General features: G+C 42.4%; 1 protein-coding gene across 26 annotated transcripts in view; it reads left to right on the top strand.

Moving 5' to 3' along the window:
- The window catches only part of DLG1 (discs large MAGUK scaffold protein 1), a 291,905-nt gene that overhangs the window by 115,339 nt on the left and 161,888 nt on the right, over window positions 1-14,678 (top strand). For 2 of the 26 annotated variants that reach the window (XM_083177617.1, XM_083177620.1), the window contains exon 1: window positions 936-1,556. The exons of 22 other annotated variants lie outside the window; for them this stretch is intronic. In XM_083177617.1, the coding sequence (XP_083033743.1) occupies window positions 1,323-1,556 (234 nt within the window). In that variant the 5' untranslated portion in view covers window positions 936-1,322. Of the gene's footprint in view, window positions 1-934; window positions 1,557-14,678 lie in introns of those variants that run through there. 2 more of the 26 variants (XM_083177611.1, XM_083177618.1) reach the window with 2 other exon arrangements.

A 14,678-nucleotide genomic window follows, 5' to 3' on the forward strand; every position in this document is an offset into this window, starting at 1 on the left:
TTGAGTTTTTTATTATGTCTCGATTTATGCTCTAGTATACCATTATGTTTAGAATGTAAGCTCTTATAAGCAGGGTCCTCAGGCCTCATGCTTTGGCTTTCCTTATACAATTATCTACTCTCTACTCCTTTAAACTGCATCTGACCTTTGGTTTCTGCCACCCTGCTTACTTGAGTGCCATGACCACTGATGCATTAATGTTCATAAACCATGTCCTTGGCCTGCATTGTCTCGTAATATGAGTCACTGTTTTCCTGTATGCTCATTTGTTTATTGATCATCCGCTATACCCTGCCTCTAGGCATTGGTTGCCTAAGGTATCAGTTTTTGTTTTTTTAATGCTGTAAAATACTGATTTCTGTAGTCTGCATTTGGCCTTGCATCCACCAGCTTGGTCCTCTGCATGTCAAAGTTCAGCTGCCATTCTGCTTGCTTGAAATACTTTTTATTTTATATGGCAAATCATGAGTTTTAGGTAGGCTTTAATATTTGGACCCCAGATCGTTCAGGGTTTATGCTACACATATGTTAACATATTTTTGTTGTCTCCCAGGTTCACATCTATGGCATTTCTCTGTAAAAATGTCCTGACACTGAATTTCCTACCATTAGGTTCTTATTTCTGAAAGCAAATACTTAACTTCAGAAGCAAAAATCAATGCTAATGTAACCGTTCCAGGAATAGGATTTCATACGAGATACCTTAATCAGGACATTTTAGTTGCTGTTTATTTGAAAACGCTTAACTGTCCATGAAGACCATCAATTAGAGTATACTTTCACTGTTTTTGTTTGGACTCTATGTATAATTTATGTCAACAGTGAGAATGTCATTGGATTTTAGTACAGGCGGTGATTGAAACTTGGTAATTTGTGATATAGCCTTTCCCCACCCAGTGCATTAAATCAGGCAGCCCCTGTGGGTCTATGCAGTGAAATGCTTCTAGCATCCTACCTGCTAATCGACCTCACTTCCTGGCTTCAGTCTGCCTAGTTATCAGCTAACAAAAGAAGAGCAGCTTTTGATCCCTGCAGACCAGAGACAAGGAAATCATGGGAAGCAGATGCAAGTTGAATTGCTGTTTTTCCTCCTCCTGTTTGCTGCAGCAATGCACTATCTTTTAGACATGTAACAGGTATAGTGTTCTGCATGGCTAGACTCCAAGGGGAAAACAATGAGCACAGCAAGGGACCAGGATTTTTGCTTTCTGATTTGGATGTGATGCTGCTGTAATTTTATCTGCAGTTCTTGCTGATCCTTCACCACACGGCAGCTGGTAGAAGAGTAAGACTGCCTGGCAACCACCTGCAGAGCTGCAGAGATGAATTACATTTTCGGAAACAACACACTCCTATACTCCCGTGCCAATCGAGGTGGCAATACTAGCTCCAGTCATAGCTCTGTAGGCCCAAAACAGAAGCCTTGGGCAAAGAAGGGTTCTACAGAAGAGCTTAGAGCTGAGCCAGAACCTTCTCGATGGCAGCAGATTGTAGCTTTTTTTACTCGCAGGCACAGCTTTATTGACTGCATCTCAGTAGCTGCCAGCTCCGCCCAGGTAACTTGCCACTTGTTGGAATGATTTGTCATCTTGGTAAAAAGATTGGAAATGTTTTTTTCTTAAGGAACACTGGTTTGGGTTGGTAATGCTTGCAACTGCTTAGATGAATGCTGATGAAATACCCTAAATGCTGATAATATTTAGCAAATTTAATGTTTAGTATTTGTTCAGTGTGTGTGTGTGTGTGTGTATGTATATATATATATATATATATATATATATATATATATATATATATATATATATTCGCACACAAGTTCTATGACCACAGTAATCTGTATTCTTCCTTTCATGAAAAAAGATAAAAACTTAGTTAGAATGAGGCTTTTTATTTATTTATTTTTGTGCATATAAAGGCTTTTATTTTGGTAAATTTGTTAAGCTATTGAAAGTTGGTAACCATGACTAACTTCCAGCATGTTAGTTTAGCTAGCGTCTGGGTCCTCTGCCTATTCATTTTAAGCCTCATCACTGCTATGTAATTTGCTGTTTACAACGGCACAGTGCAGGCTTCACAGCAAGGCACTGGAGCTGATGTATAATACTGAGCATCGATCAGACACAATGAGGAGGGGCTATAGGACAGTATTACACAGTCCATATCTGCATTTGTAGGGGCTTTTTGTTAAAGGTAGAAAATGTGGTGTTACATGTGCATTCCTTTCAAAAAAGAGCACTCTGCTGTCACTGGAAAGGAATCTAAATTGGTATGGTTTGGATCTATGACAAATATGCACAGCCATAACAATAACATGCAGTGGTTTTTTTTTCTGCGTCTATATTGCCAACATGTCTTGTGTCTAGATATAGAAGCCTATTAGAACTGAACTTTTCCAACGTGTGTTGACCTCTTTACATAAGTAGGGAAGGAAACCCAAAGTGGCAAATGTTTTTTTGAGTACATTGTTGATTTTGTGAAACTGAAATAATGACTAGTGCTATATTTGTAACAATTTTTTTTCTTTTTCTAAAGACTTTATTATTTTTTTTGTAAGTGTAAATAGACTAGTTTTTCATATTATTATATAATGTAATTTTATATACTGTCATTTTAAGTATTTGAAGTATTTACTAACATTCAAGATAACCAAAATAAGGGAGAATACAATACTCTATTGTAATAGGACCAGCAGATTTTTCTGAATGAAAGGCCTTTGAATACACTGTAGCTTTGTACCAGTTTAAATTACATTTATTTATTAATGGGAAGTAATGAGAGGAGTTTCATTTTTTATATTCTGGTGTAACAACATGTGACCCCCTAACAGAGCATGAAGGTAAATTATATGTAGCCAATCTAATTTTGGGCTAGATGATATATGTTTTACCTAATGAACCAATTAAAAAAAAATTTTTTTTTTTGCTCAATATAATATTTTGATACTAAAGTCTGTTGTTCACAACAATGTTCCTCTTAAGGCCCATACACACTGGGCGACTGAGCTGAAAGTCTCTCAAAACAGGAGGGTTGAGCGGCTTTCAGCTCAAAGCCGCTCAGTGTGTATTCCCCGGCGATGAGCGGTGAGCACTGCTGCGTGCTCCCGCAACATCGACAGGAAAGCCGTTCATCTGCTGATTATACTAGCAGATGAGCGGCTTTCAGGACGGCTTTGCATAGCGTTGCACTATGCAACACCATCCTCCCCCCTGCGCCGGGCAAAGGGAAAGCCGCGCAGTGTGTATTCCCCGGCACTGAGCGGTGCTGCGTACTCCCGCAACATCGACAGGAAAGCCGTTAATCTGCTGGTTATACCAGCAGATGAGCAGCTTTCAGGATGGCTTTGCATAGCGTTGCGCTATGCAACACCATCCTCCCCCCTGCGCCGGGCAGAGGGAAAGCCGCTCAGTGTGTATGCACTGAGCGGGTTTCCCTGCAGCGATGAACGCGGTCATCGCTGTCCATACACGCTGAGCTTAGTCGCCCAGTGTGTTATGGACCTTTACACATATTAAATGGAAATATGACTAGTATATCTGTTAGGATATTGTGACAGTGTGCGAGTGTGATGCAATTGTGTAAGGATGCTTTCTGGTACAATAATACAAACTCCACTGGTATTTGTATCTGCACATTTCTGTAAAAGGTTGTGCCCTATAGTCTGCATAGTTTTTGAGGCACATAGCTTTGTGAAAAATCAGAGGGCTAGTAATTTCTGTGTTTTTTCGGCCTTGTGTAGTTTGTATTTGGTATGGGCTAGTACAGTGATGGCTAACCTTGACACTTCAGCTGATGTTGAACTACACATCCCAGCATGCCCTGCATCATTTTTAGCATGGCCAAATAGTAAAATTGTAGCAGGGCACACTGCGATTTGTAGTTCAACAACAGTAGTACAATGTGGGAACACTGCTGGAAATCTTGGTATTTGAGTTCATCGAAGGTATAATATACTGGTTAACCCCTTACCGCCGCAGCCTGTTTTTGCCTTCCTGACAGAGCCCTTTTTTTCAAATCTGACATGTATCACTTTATGTGGGGATAACTTTTTATTGCTTTTACTTATCCCAGTGATTTTGAGATTGTTTTCTCGTGACACATTGTACTTTAAGTTAGTGGTAAATTTTGGTCGATACAGTCTGTTTTTTTTTTGTGAAAAATACCAAAATGTCGTAAAAAAATTGAACATTTTGCAATTTGCAAAATGTTAAATTTTCTGCTTGTGAGACAAATAATCATACCACTCAAAATAGTTAATAACTAACAAAGACCATATGTCTACTTTATTTTACCATCATTATTTCAACCTCCTTTTAATTTTTTTGGACACTAGGGGGCAGCAGAGACAAAATTATACACAGAACACAGAAAACGCTGCAATTGGCTGTTCACATTTGAACAGCCAATTGCAGCGATCGCCGATGGGGGGGGGGGCATCGCTGCCCCCCCTGGGCCACGAGGGAAGATGTCTGCTGTCAGGGACAGCAGCCATCGTCCCTCTGTCACCGCGTCTATAGACGCGGTGACACTTTAAAGTCATGACGTACATTTATGCCATGCGTCGGGAAGTACATCCCGACCATGACGTAAATGTACGTCAAATGTCGGGAAGGGGTTAATGTATAGAGAGCATTTATTTCTGGCACTATTGTAAAAACAGCTACACTGGAAAGAAAACATTCATCCCTTTTCTGTTATTGCTGGATCATAGAAACATTTATTTAACCGACCATTTGAGTTAGTTTAAGTATTGCAGGATGAATTCAGTTAGCAAGGAAAATCCTGCTCGCTAATTCACATAGTAGGACTGACCTGTAAAGTATGCAAAGAGAGTCTAACATAATATTAAAATTTTAGTAAATGCGCCTTCTGAGAATTCTTAAGACTTTGTATGTAGTTTATAGTAAACATGAGCACTGGTACTTTTCATTCAAATAAAAGTTTTGAAAAAATTAAATTCCAAACAATGGTCCCCCTGCTAATTCTGGGTCCAGCAACCTGGGTAAAAAGAAGAGTTTTACCCTTGTTGGACCCAGGTTGCTGGGCAGTGTGAAGGGTAACCCTGGTCAATTGACCTGGGTCCCGCTCACTTATATGGTGGAGGCAGCAGCGTTACCTAAGTGCTGGCTACTCCACTACCTGAGACTCCGTCCCTGGATGATGTCCATGACCTACAATAAGCCATTTCACTATGAGCCGCAGTTAGCCCAAATGCTGGGTCTGAAAGCAGCATAAGTGATGTAATTATTGACTTACACAGCACTCCTCTTCAACCTCTTTGCATGGGGATGAGCAAAAAGTTTCCAAGTGTAGAGTAGACACAATCTGGTTGTGAACTGTAACCTCTGCATAAAGTTATTTAGAAATGTCAAGGCACAGAAAAGTATATACAGATGGAGCTCCCCTCATATAGCCGGCAGGCCTCCCCGCGCCTCCCCTAACCCTTCCGCTCTCCCTGAGGCGGAGTTGGGCAGGGATTATGCCACCCACCGCCGAGCGATGGGGACGTGCGTGTGAGACACTTGCGTGTCCCGGTCAGATGGCATGCCTCTTCACCAGCAGAGGGTTTCTGGCGAGGGCTGGGGATAAACGAGAGGCGCACCATCTGTAAGCATTACAGCAATCCAAAGATGTCAGTACAAATGGAGTGCCTTTCATTTATCCCCAGCTCTTGCCAGATCCCCTCCGCTGGCTAGAGCAGGCGAAGAGGCGCTCCATCTGATGGGGACACGCGAGCATCTCCCATGCACCGCATCTCCGGTGCTCGTCGGAATCCCTGTCCATTTCTGCTTCAGGGGAGGGGATGTTGTAAAGAGGGGGCGGAGAGCTCCATCGGAATGGGGACATGTGAGCACCCCCTTCCGGCGGATGGCCAAGGCTGAGCCGACGCATCTGAGAGATTGTATAGTGTGTACACCCCATTGCTTGATCCCATCGGTTGTACACAATATCTTCTTTTGTAAACCTTTACATAAGACCATATACAGGTTGAATATCCCTTATCCAAAATGCTCGGGACAAGGAGAATTTTGGATAACAGATTATTCGGTATTTCGGAATATTTTAATATTTCAATGATGTATCTTGCATTTATGTTGTACATATACATAAAACACATGAAATAAACACAAATATATTTTATTTGTGCATAAAACAAGGTTTCAAAACATGAAACAAAGTTTGTGTACAATCTCAGGCACTGAATTTAAATGCCAAGCAATCATTGTCTTGCACATATATAGTGCCAGTTACATATCATGTCCTCAGTAGTGCTGTTACAGATGTCCACAGTAGTGCCAGTTACATACAGCATCATGTCCTCAGTAGTGCTGTTACAGATGTTTCCAGTAAGTTTTTAGCAAAAAAAAATGTTTTTGTTCACTTTCTGGAATGTATGGTTTTCTGAATAATTCGGATAACGGATATTCGGATATGGGATACTCAACCTGTACTGTATAAAAAAAAATATATCTAGAACATATCTAGTTCTCTTCAAGAAAGATACACAATGATAGATAAGTAAGACTAAAGCCCTCAATACATCTTTAGGCATGATCTCCCAGGACAGATTTTCTGCCAACCGGATGCACTGTTCGACAGCCAGCAGTCCTGTGATCTGGAATCTTAAACCTGTTTAACTCTTTGATTGCCAAGATAATTTGTCAAAATTAGTGTGAAAAATTGGCAAGCAAACCTTTTTTATTAACCCTTTGAATGCCAACGTTGCTGTGAGACCCTCAAAATATCCACAAACAATGCAAGCGCTGCTTGGTGACTTTTTTTTTTGTTTCTACACATTCGCTGTGAGCAATGCTGGCATTTTTAGTGGATATTTTCAGGATCGCTCACAAATGTTGGCACTCAAATGGTTAAAATCCTGGATCCCACTATGCAACAGTCAACTGATTGAGGGATTGCCCTTGACCCTGCCAATACCTTCCACCATGGAAAACGACCCTGTAGTAGCTGGCGATGCGTATTATTAACATATAGTTTATAATCTGTTTTGCATAGCTGCCCCTGATTATCTGTGGTGTGTAATCATCAAGTCGCTATACAGAATGTTGACTTGAGGAAGACTTGCCTAACAAGTGCATTGTCAACATTCTGTCCATGTCATCATAATAACATCGGGACAGTTAAAGCAATTTCTTAATTCAACAGCAAACTTCTTTTACATTAGAAAATTGCCTGTCTTTTTACTTTTGCCTCGGTCTTCTAATTTATGGAAAAATTCTTCCAAGCCTGGTATACTGTGCTTTATTCGCTGTGGGAAACAAATGTGTTTTAATGCATTGTGTAGAATATAACTCTCAATAGCCTGTAGTGTGGGGATTTTTTTTTTCTTTTGGTACCATGACATTTTATTGAAGACCTGTTGGTTAATGAGCTTAGAGCATCAAATGTGCATTAAATCAGAGTTAAATGGATTGGATTACTTTGCATTGTTACACTCCCACACAAGCAGTGTTAGCAAGGATGTAGGAATTATCTCTTATCTTTTTTTTACACTCTATTGTTTAAAATGGTCATTATTTTACATATAATATAACCTAGCATTTGAGAAGGTTTAACTTGTAGTGTTGTGGCTACACTGTAAAGCACAGTTCAATTACTTTGAGTTTCTACTAATGCTTTAACCTTGTCATGGAAGCAAATCTCCACAGACTGCTTCTCATGTTGCCATGGTGTCACCATGGATAAAATTATCTGAGTTGGTAGTCACTCGCAAAACAGCACAGCAGTCAGTTGGTGTGTGGATGTGTATATAGAGAGATGGATATAGATAGAGAGATGGATATAGATAGAGAGATGGATATAGATAGAGAGATGGATATAGATAGAGAGATGGATATAGATAGAGAGATGGATATAGATAGAGAGATGGATATAGATAGAGAGATGGATATAGATAGAGAGATGGATAGAATATATGGTACTTGTTTCCTAGCACGGCCACAATCGCATTGATCTTGTGCCCTTAATAGTGGTATGCGATGGCCCCCGACGCGATGGACCCGATTTCCCATTGAAATGCATAGAAAAGTAAACAAATCGGGTCGGTCGCGTCGCATGCGGCTAAATAAGCATTAAATGGTCCCGACGCGATGCCCCCGATTTCCCATAGGGAACAATGTTAAATGGCTCAATTTACCCAAATCAACAGGGAACAATGTTAAATGGTCCAGAAACCCCCCAAAACACCCCTGAACAGTGAAATGGCCCCCCCAAATTAGTTAACGCCACCCCACGATCAACGTGAACCCGAAGCAAGGCGAGCGCAGCGAGCCCGCGAGGCGCGGCGGTACGCGTCCTCCGACCTTTTCATACCCCCACTATCCACGTCGGCGTGGAGTTGAGAATAGAATAGTGTGGCGAGCGCAGCGAGCCACCGAGCCCGAAGCGCAGCGAGCCCCGCGGATACCTTCACAGGTAAACGCGTCCCCTCGCGGGCTTCACAGGTGTCCGCGTCGCCATGGACACCTGTGAAGCCCGCGAGGGGACGCGGATAACTGTGAAGGTATCCGCGTCCCCTCGCGGGGCTCGCTGCGCTCGCCACGCTTCGGGCTCGGTGGCTCGCTGCGCTCGCCACACTATTCTATTCTCAACTCCACGCCGACGTGGATAGTGGGGGTATGAAAAGGTCGGAGGACGCGTACCGCCGCCCCTCGCGGGCTCGCTGCGCTCGCCACGCTTCGGGTTCACGTTGATCGTGGGGTGGCGTTAACTAATTTTGGGGGGCCATTTCACTGTTCTGTGGTGTTTTGGGGGGTTTCTGGACCATTTAACATTCTTCCCTGTTCATTTGGGTAAATTGAGGCATTTAACATTGTTCCCTATGGGAAATCGGGGGCATCGCGTCGGGACCATCGCATGTGATTTTTTTAGCACGCATGCGATGCGACCGATCAGATTTTTTACCTGCGATGCCCAAGATTAGAATCGGTGTGGCCGTGCTAGGAAACAAGTACCGAATATATATATCTAATCCAAAGTTCTGTGGTGCCTCCAGGGGACCCAAATAGAACAGAGAGCGGCACTCAACGTTTTTAGGAAAAAAATGTAATGATCAAGGTTGTACAGGTGACATCACATGGGCATCATCGACGTTTCAAGGCAGGACGCCTTTTCATCAGGATGCGCTCAAAGTGCAAATAGTGCAGCTGTGGGTGAATAAAACAGAGCATACAGCTCTCTTACCTTTATACGTAGCTGAACTGTGTATGGCACAGGCACGCCGCTGCTGCGTCTGGGGGTGTCACTTCCGGGTGCCGTGGCTCAGCCCAGCCCACCTGTGACGTGCGGCTGTCACCGTGGATACCATAGGAAGCGCCTTCTCCGTTTCTGCAGGGAGCGTGTCTCTGTTGAAAAAACAACAAACAAAACTTTTAAGACCAACAAAATAGTTAGTTGGAAAATGTGACAACAAATCTATAATCACAAAGAAAAAAGTCAATGAGCATGTGCGCTAAAGCAGCCTATGGAGAGTTCAAACTGAAAAATGGTCACCCAAATACCATAAAATACACAGAAAACAAGAGGTAGATTGTTCCCTCCACTGGCGCTTTGATAGGATGGTACCTCACTTGAGATTGAGGTATGATCCTCTTTCCCAATTCTATACGATAACATAGGTATATTGATAAATACCATACATCCCTCTAAGTACAGCAACGTTCCTCTTCTCCGCCTCTGTATGATAGATTTCTCCAAGCGCTTTTGCCCTCCACTGAGGTCTTTTTCAAGAAGAATCTTCTTGAAAAAGACCTCAGTGGAGGTCGAAAGCGTTTGGAGCTGGGATTTCTTTGTGTGGATAACGTGTCTGGACTGGGTGGACTCTGTGCCTGCTGCTGTGGTCGTTTGACGGTGAAAATCCCGGGTTCACTGTAATCTTTTTTGCCATCTATGAGGACTGGATTGTTGTCCATGTTCTCCACAATATCGGTCTACTTCACTTATTGACCACCTACCTACCAAGGGGTACCCAATTTGGTGATACAGAAATCTATCATACAGAGGCGGAGATGAGGAACGTTGCTGTACTTAGAGGGATGTATGGTATTTATTAATATACCTTTGTTGGTACTTATGTAGTATCTGGGCTGCCGATTTTGTGATTGTATGCCTTACCTTAAGGCATACAATCAGATGCGATTCGATGCGATTTTGCATAGGATTCAATGTTAAGAAGGTCCTGTTCATTTCCCCACTATCCAAGTGGGCATAGAGTTGATTTTATATAGCGTGGCGAGCCTGAAGCGTGGCGAGCGAACACATATTTTTTAAAAAGTATTCTGTGTCCCCTCGCGGGGCACGCTACGCTCGCCACGCTTGGGGCTCGGTGGCTCGCTACGCTCGCCACAGGTTTATATCCAACTCCATGCCCACTTGGATAGTGGGGAAAGGAAAAGGACCCCTTTTTCCCATTGAATTCTATGTTAAAATGGACTCAGACCATTTTAACATTGAATCCTATGGAAAAATCTTGACCATCGCATCGCATGCGATGCGATCCGATTTCTAAATCGGACGCCCAGATACTACATAAGTACCCCTTTGTTATCATATAGAATTGGGAGAAGAGGATCATACCTCAATCTCAAGGGAGGTACCATCCTATCAAAGCGCCAGTGGAGGGAACAATCTACCTCTTTTGTCAACAAATCTATAATGTTCAGCTACTGTTTAAGTGTAAGTGAAGTTTTAAATTAGTGATGTATAAAAATAGGAGATACGTGAATGTAAGCTGTCTATTTTTACTTTTAAACCAGATTGCTCTCAGGCAATCCTTTGGCTATGCACTATGTGGACTCATCGGCACTTACAATATTAACAGTACACTTCTTGGTTTTGCAAATGTATTAATAATTAATTATTAATTAATGGGGGAGCAGTATTTCCAGGGGGGGACGGACAACATTTTTCTCTAGTACTCAGACTGTTTAAGTAAACACATTCCAGGCTATCATTTCATTTAACCCGTTAGGGGCTAATGAGTTCAATCTGAAGATCCATTGGGATTCTCGTTGGGACAATATTTTTTGCCTGTCACCCCCCCTAGGGAGGGGAGGGACATGGTCAATGATTTTACACTTCAGATCTGCTAGTGTGTCCACAGGATTTAAAATGTCTGGCTACGGGTTGATTGATGTTTTTTCCTTGTAGGCATGATGTTATAGCTGAACGGTGTAGTGCCATTTGCACTCTCAGGTTGACGATGGTTTGTCCCACGTAATACTTGCCGCAGGGACATATTATTATATGAATGATGTACGGGGTCTTGCAATGTACTACATGCCTTATTTGGAATATTTTGCCCGTGGTGGGGTGTTGGAAAGTTGACCCTGATGTCACAACTACATGTCGTGCAAGACGGGCATCTATAGCACCCAGGTTTCTTTGTTTGAATGTTGAACAATGTAGGGGCTGGATTTCGTGTTATGTTGGTATTAACCAATAAATCCCTCAAGTTCTTGCCTTTTTTATAGCTGGGCATGATGGTTTTATTTTTGAATACCGGTAGTTGGTTGTCAACCGTGACTACAGGCCAAACTGCATTTAATGCCCAGGGTAACACTCTAGTGGCTGGGCCATAAGTGGTTACAAACGGTATTTTCTCTGATGCTGTTTTGAAAGTTTTACTTTGTAATCGTACTGAGTGGGTCATTTGGAGCACTTCTGTTTTTTGCTTTATCAGGTCGGCATGGTTATATCCTCTCGCTGTAAATTTAGAGATCATTCTGTCCAGTTCTTGTAACTTGATGTTGTCACTATTGATGCGAGCTGCTCTCAGCATCTGTGATTTTGGCAAGCTCTTTTTGAGGGCCGGGGGATGGTTGCTACTGCGTACCAAGAAAATATTTCGATCCGTGTCCTTATGGAAAACAGACGTTACCAATTGGCAATTGACCCATTCAATAGTGACATCCAAGTAGTTTCCCTTTTGGTTATCTATATTGTATGTGAATTTTATTGGATGGTCATATGCATTGATGTTATTGATCACATTGAGTGCTTCATTGGTTCCAGACCATGTAATTAGCAGGTCATCTATGTACCTGGTGTACATGATGATCTCTTGGCTAATAGTTGTATCTGAAAAAAAGAAAATGCTTTCCTGCTCGAACATGTAAACGTTCGCTAATGAAGGAGAGACATTCGACCCCCATAGAGCAGCCAGACAGTTGAAGATGGTAAGCTCCATTGTGGATAAAATAATTTCTGGTAAGAGTCAATTCTAAAAGTTCCAGAAAGAGGGATATATCTAAGGCCGAAAAGTGTACTTTGTGCAAAAATGTTCGCATAGTTGAAAGTGCTTGTGCATGAGGTATGACCGTGTATAAGTTCTTTATGTCTAAAGTGCATAGCGTGATTTGTTGAGGTAGATCTTGTAGTTAATTGATTTTCAGGAGTAGTTGAGTTGTGTCCTTGAGGAAGGTCTTTTGCGTCACAATGTAGGGTTGAATTAAACAGTCCAGGAATTGGGATATAGGTTGAAATAGCGACCCCCGGGCAGAAATGATAGGTCTGCCTATCACCGGGTCTTTATGGACTTTTGGGATGGTGTAAATCACCGGACTTATAGGGTGATCCTGGGTAAATGTTTTTGACACTTTCTTGCTTATGTGGCCTCGTTGGTATGCTTGTGTGAGTACTGTGTCAAGTTCCTTTTTGAAGATTTTGGTAGGATCTGCAGGGAGTTTCCTATAAGTCACAGTGTCCGCCAGTATGCTGTCCAGATATTCTATGTATGCATCTGTGTTCTGTAGTACTATAGCCCCGCCTTTGTCCGCGGGGCGTGTAGTGATGCTTGAATTTTGTGACCATTTTTTTTAAGGCCTGTTTTTTTCTTTTATTCATATTAGACCAATGTTTCGGAGAATTGCTGTCAAACCTCTGGACTGATTCATCGATAATTTTAACAAAAGTTTTTATGGAGGCATTAGTTGATGGTGGATCAAACGATGAATGGGCGTGCTTTTTAATAAACTCCTCGTGTGGATCACTTTGTTTGTTGGTTGCGTGCTGGAAAAATTATTTTACTCTCAAGGAACGGCTGAATCTATGTAGATCTACGCTCCAATTAAAGTTGTTGTGTTTGTTCGAAGGCACGAAAGATAGTCCCTTATTGAGTACTGCTTCTTCATCCGATGTTAGCTTGTGTGATGAGAGATTAAAGATCAAGCTCTCTTTTTTTGTTTGTGATGGGCGGCGTTTTGGTTCCTGCTCGATTGGCCGCCCCTTCGGGTGTATCGGGTGCTCTGCCTCCGGTCCTTGCCCGGGTTTTTCGGCCTAAAGGGAGCCTTGAAGTTGATGGCCCTTCATCTGAATCCTCTACAGCAAAATCACTGTCGCTAGTATAGCGGCTGTGATCTTTTTGCTGTCTGTCTCTCCAAGACAGTTTAGCATTGTTTCTGGATCTGCCACGATTGGGTTCCAATCCGCTCAACCATCTATATACCCTCCCGTCCTCATAGTCCATCTGTACAGCATCCCACTTCCTTTTCTTAAATTTCTCCAGGTCTGTTTTGTACTGCAACAACTGAGCCTCTAGTTTATCCCACAGAGGGGCTTGTTTTTTGTCCTGTATGGTGAATTTATTATCTTCACGGGTAGATGTAATTTTAGACTTGGTGGTATGTAGGATATGCCCCGATTCTTCGATCACCAGGACCATGAGGTCCTGGCTACATTTATTCAATATAGATATATATATATATATATATGACAGACAGACAGAGAAATCATGTGCGGACTGGCACTCACTCCAGCTGGGTATTCAGCGCTCAGTTGCCTTCCTTATAGATAATGTAGAGTCCCTTTGAAGCAGTGGCACTCAGAGCCTTGATATTTTTCAAATGGTTTTATCCCATAAACAGGTGCAACAATGTTACCAAAGTTTTGGGGTACACAGACCAAAGAGACACAGACAAGAGATTAATAAACAGACAACTTGGCTAAATACAGTGCACCACCCATGTGAGTGTCCCTGTGGGCAGGAGATCTGCGACGTCATTGATCATGCTCCCGATCACCCTGGTGACTTGCTAACAACAACATGACAGGCTACAGAAGCCTAAAATGACCAAAAAAAAGCAAAAAATGGAAATAACCTATAATACAAATAAATGTTCCTGGCATGAACATGACATATTGGAATTAGTGCTTTATTTAAGTATAGCTCTGTGCAAATTTTAAACATACAATAAGCTAAATTAAAGCCATCCCTGTCTATGGTAATAGTGCCACTAGAGCAAAACGTATACTATACAGGTTAAACTATAGCAGTCCTGCCTAAAGGGACATATCAAATATTCCAAGAAACAATAAAGACCTGACTACTCATTAAGCCCTTTAGGTGCCAATGTGCACAAGCGGCATATCCAACATGATTCCATCTGCAATAATTTGCGAGCTCAAACACCTCCTCTACGCAATTCAGGTACATGATCGATTAGCCTTTAACATAACGTTGCCAAGTTATGTTTGTGTGTGAGGCCATACCATGGGGATGCAGTTAATATCCCGGCGGTCGGGATCCCGGCGTTCAGAATCCCGACGCCGGAATCCCGACCGCCGAAATGCCGACACATTCTCCCTCCTGGGGTGTCCACGACACCCCTGGAGGGAGAATAAATTAGTGTGCCGAGCGTAGCGAGGCACCGGGCCCGCTGCGTGGC

Source organism: Crinia signifera, chromosome 3 (assembly GCF_055691185.1).
Source record: "Crinia signifera chromosome 3, ASM5569118v1, whole genome shotgun sequence".
NCBI classification, from domain to species: Eukaryota; Metazoa; Chordata; class Amphibia; order Anura; family Myobatrachidae; genus Crinia; species Crinia signifera.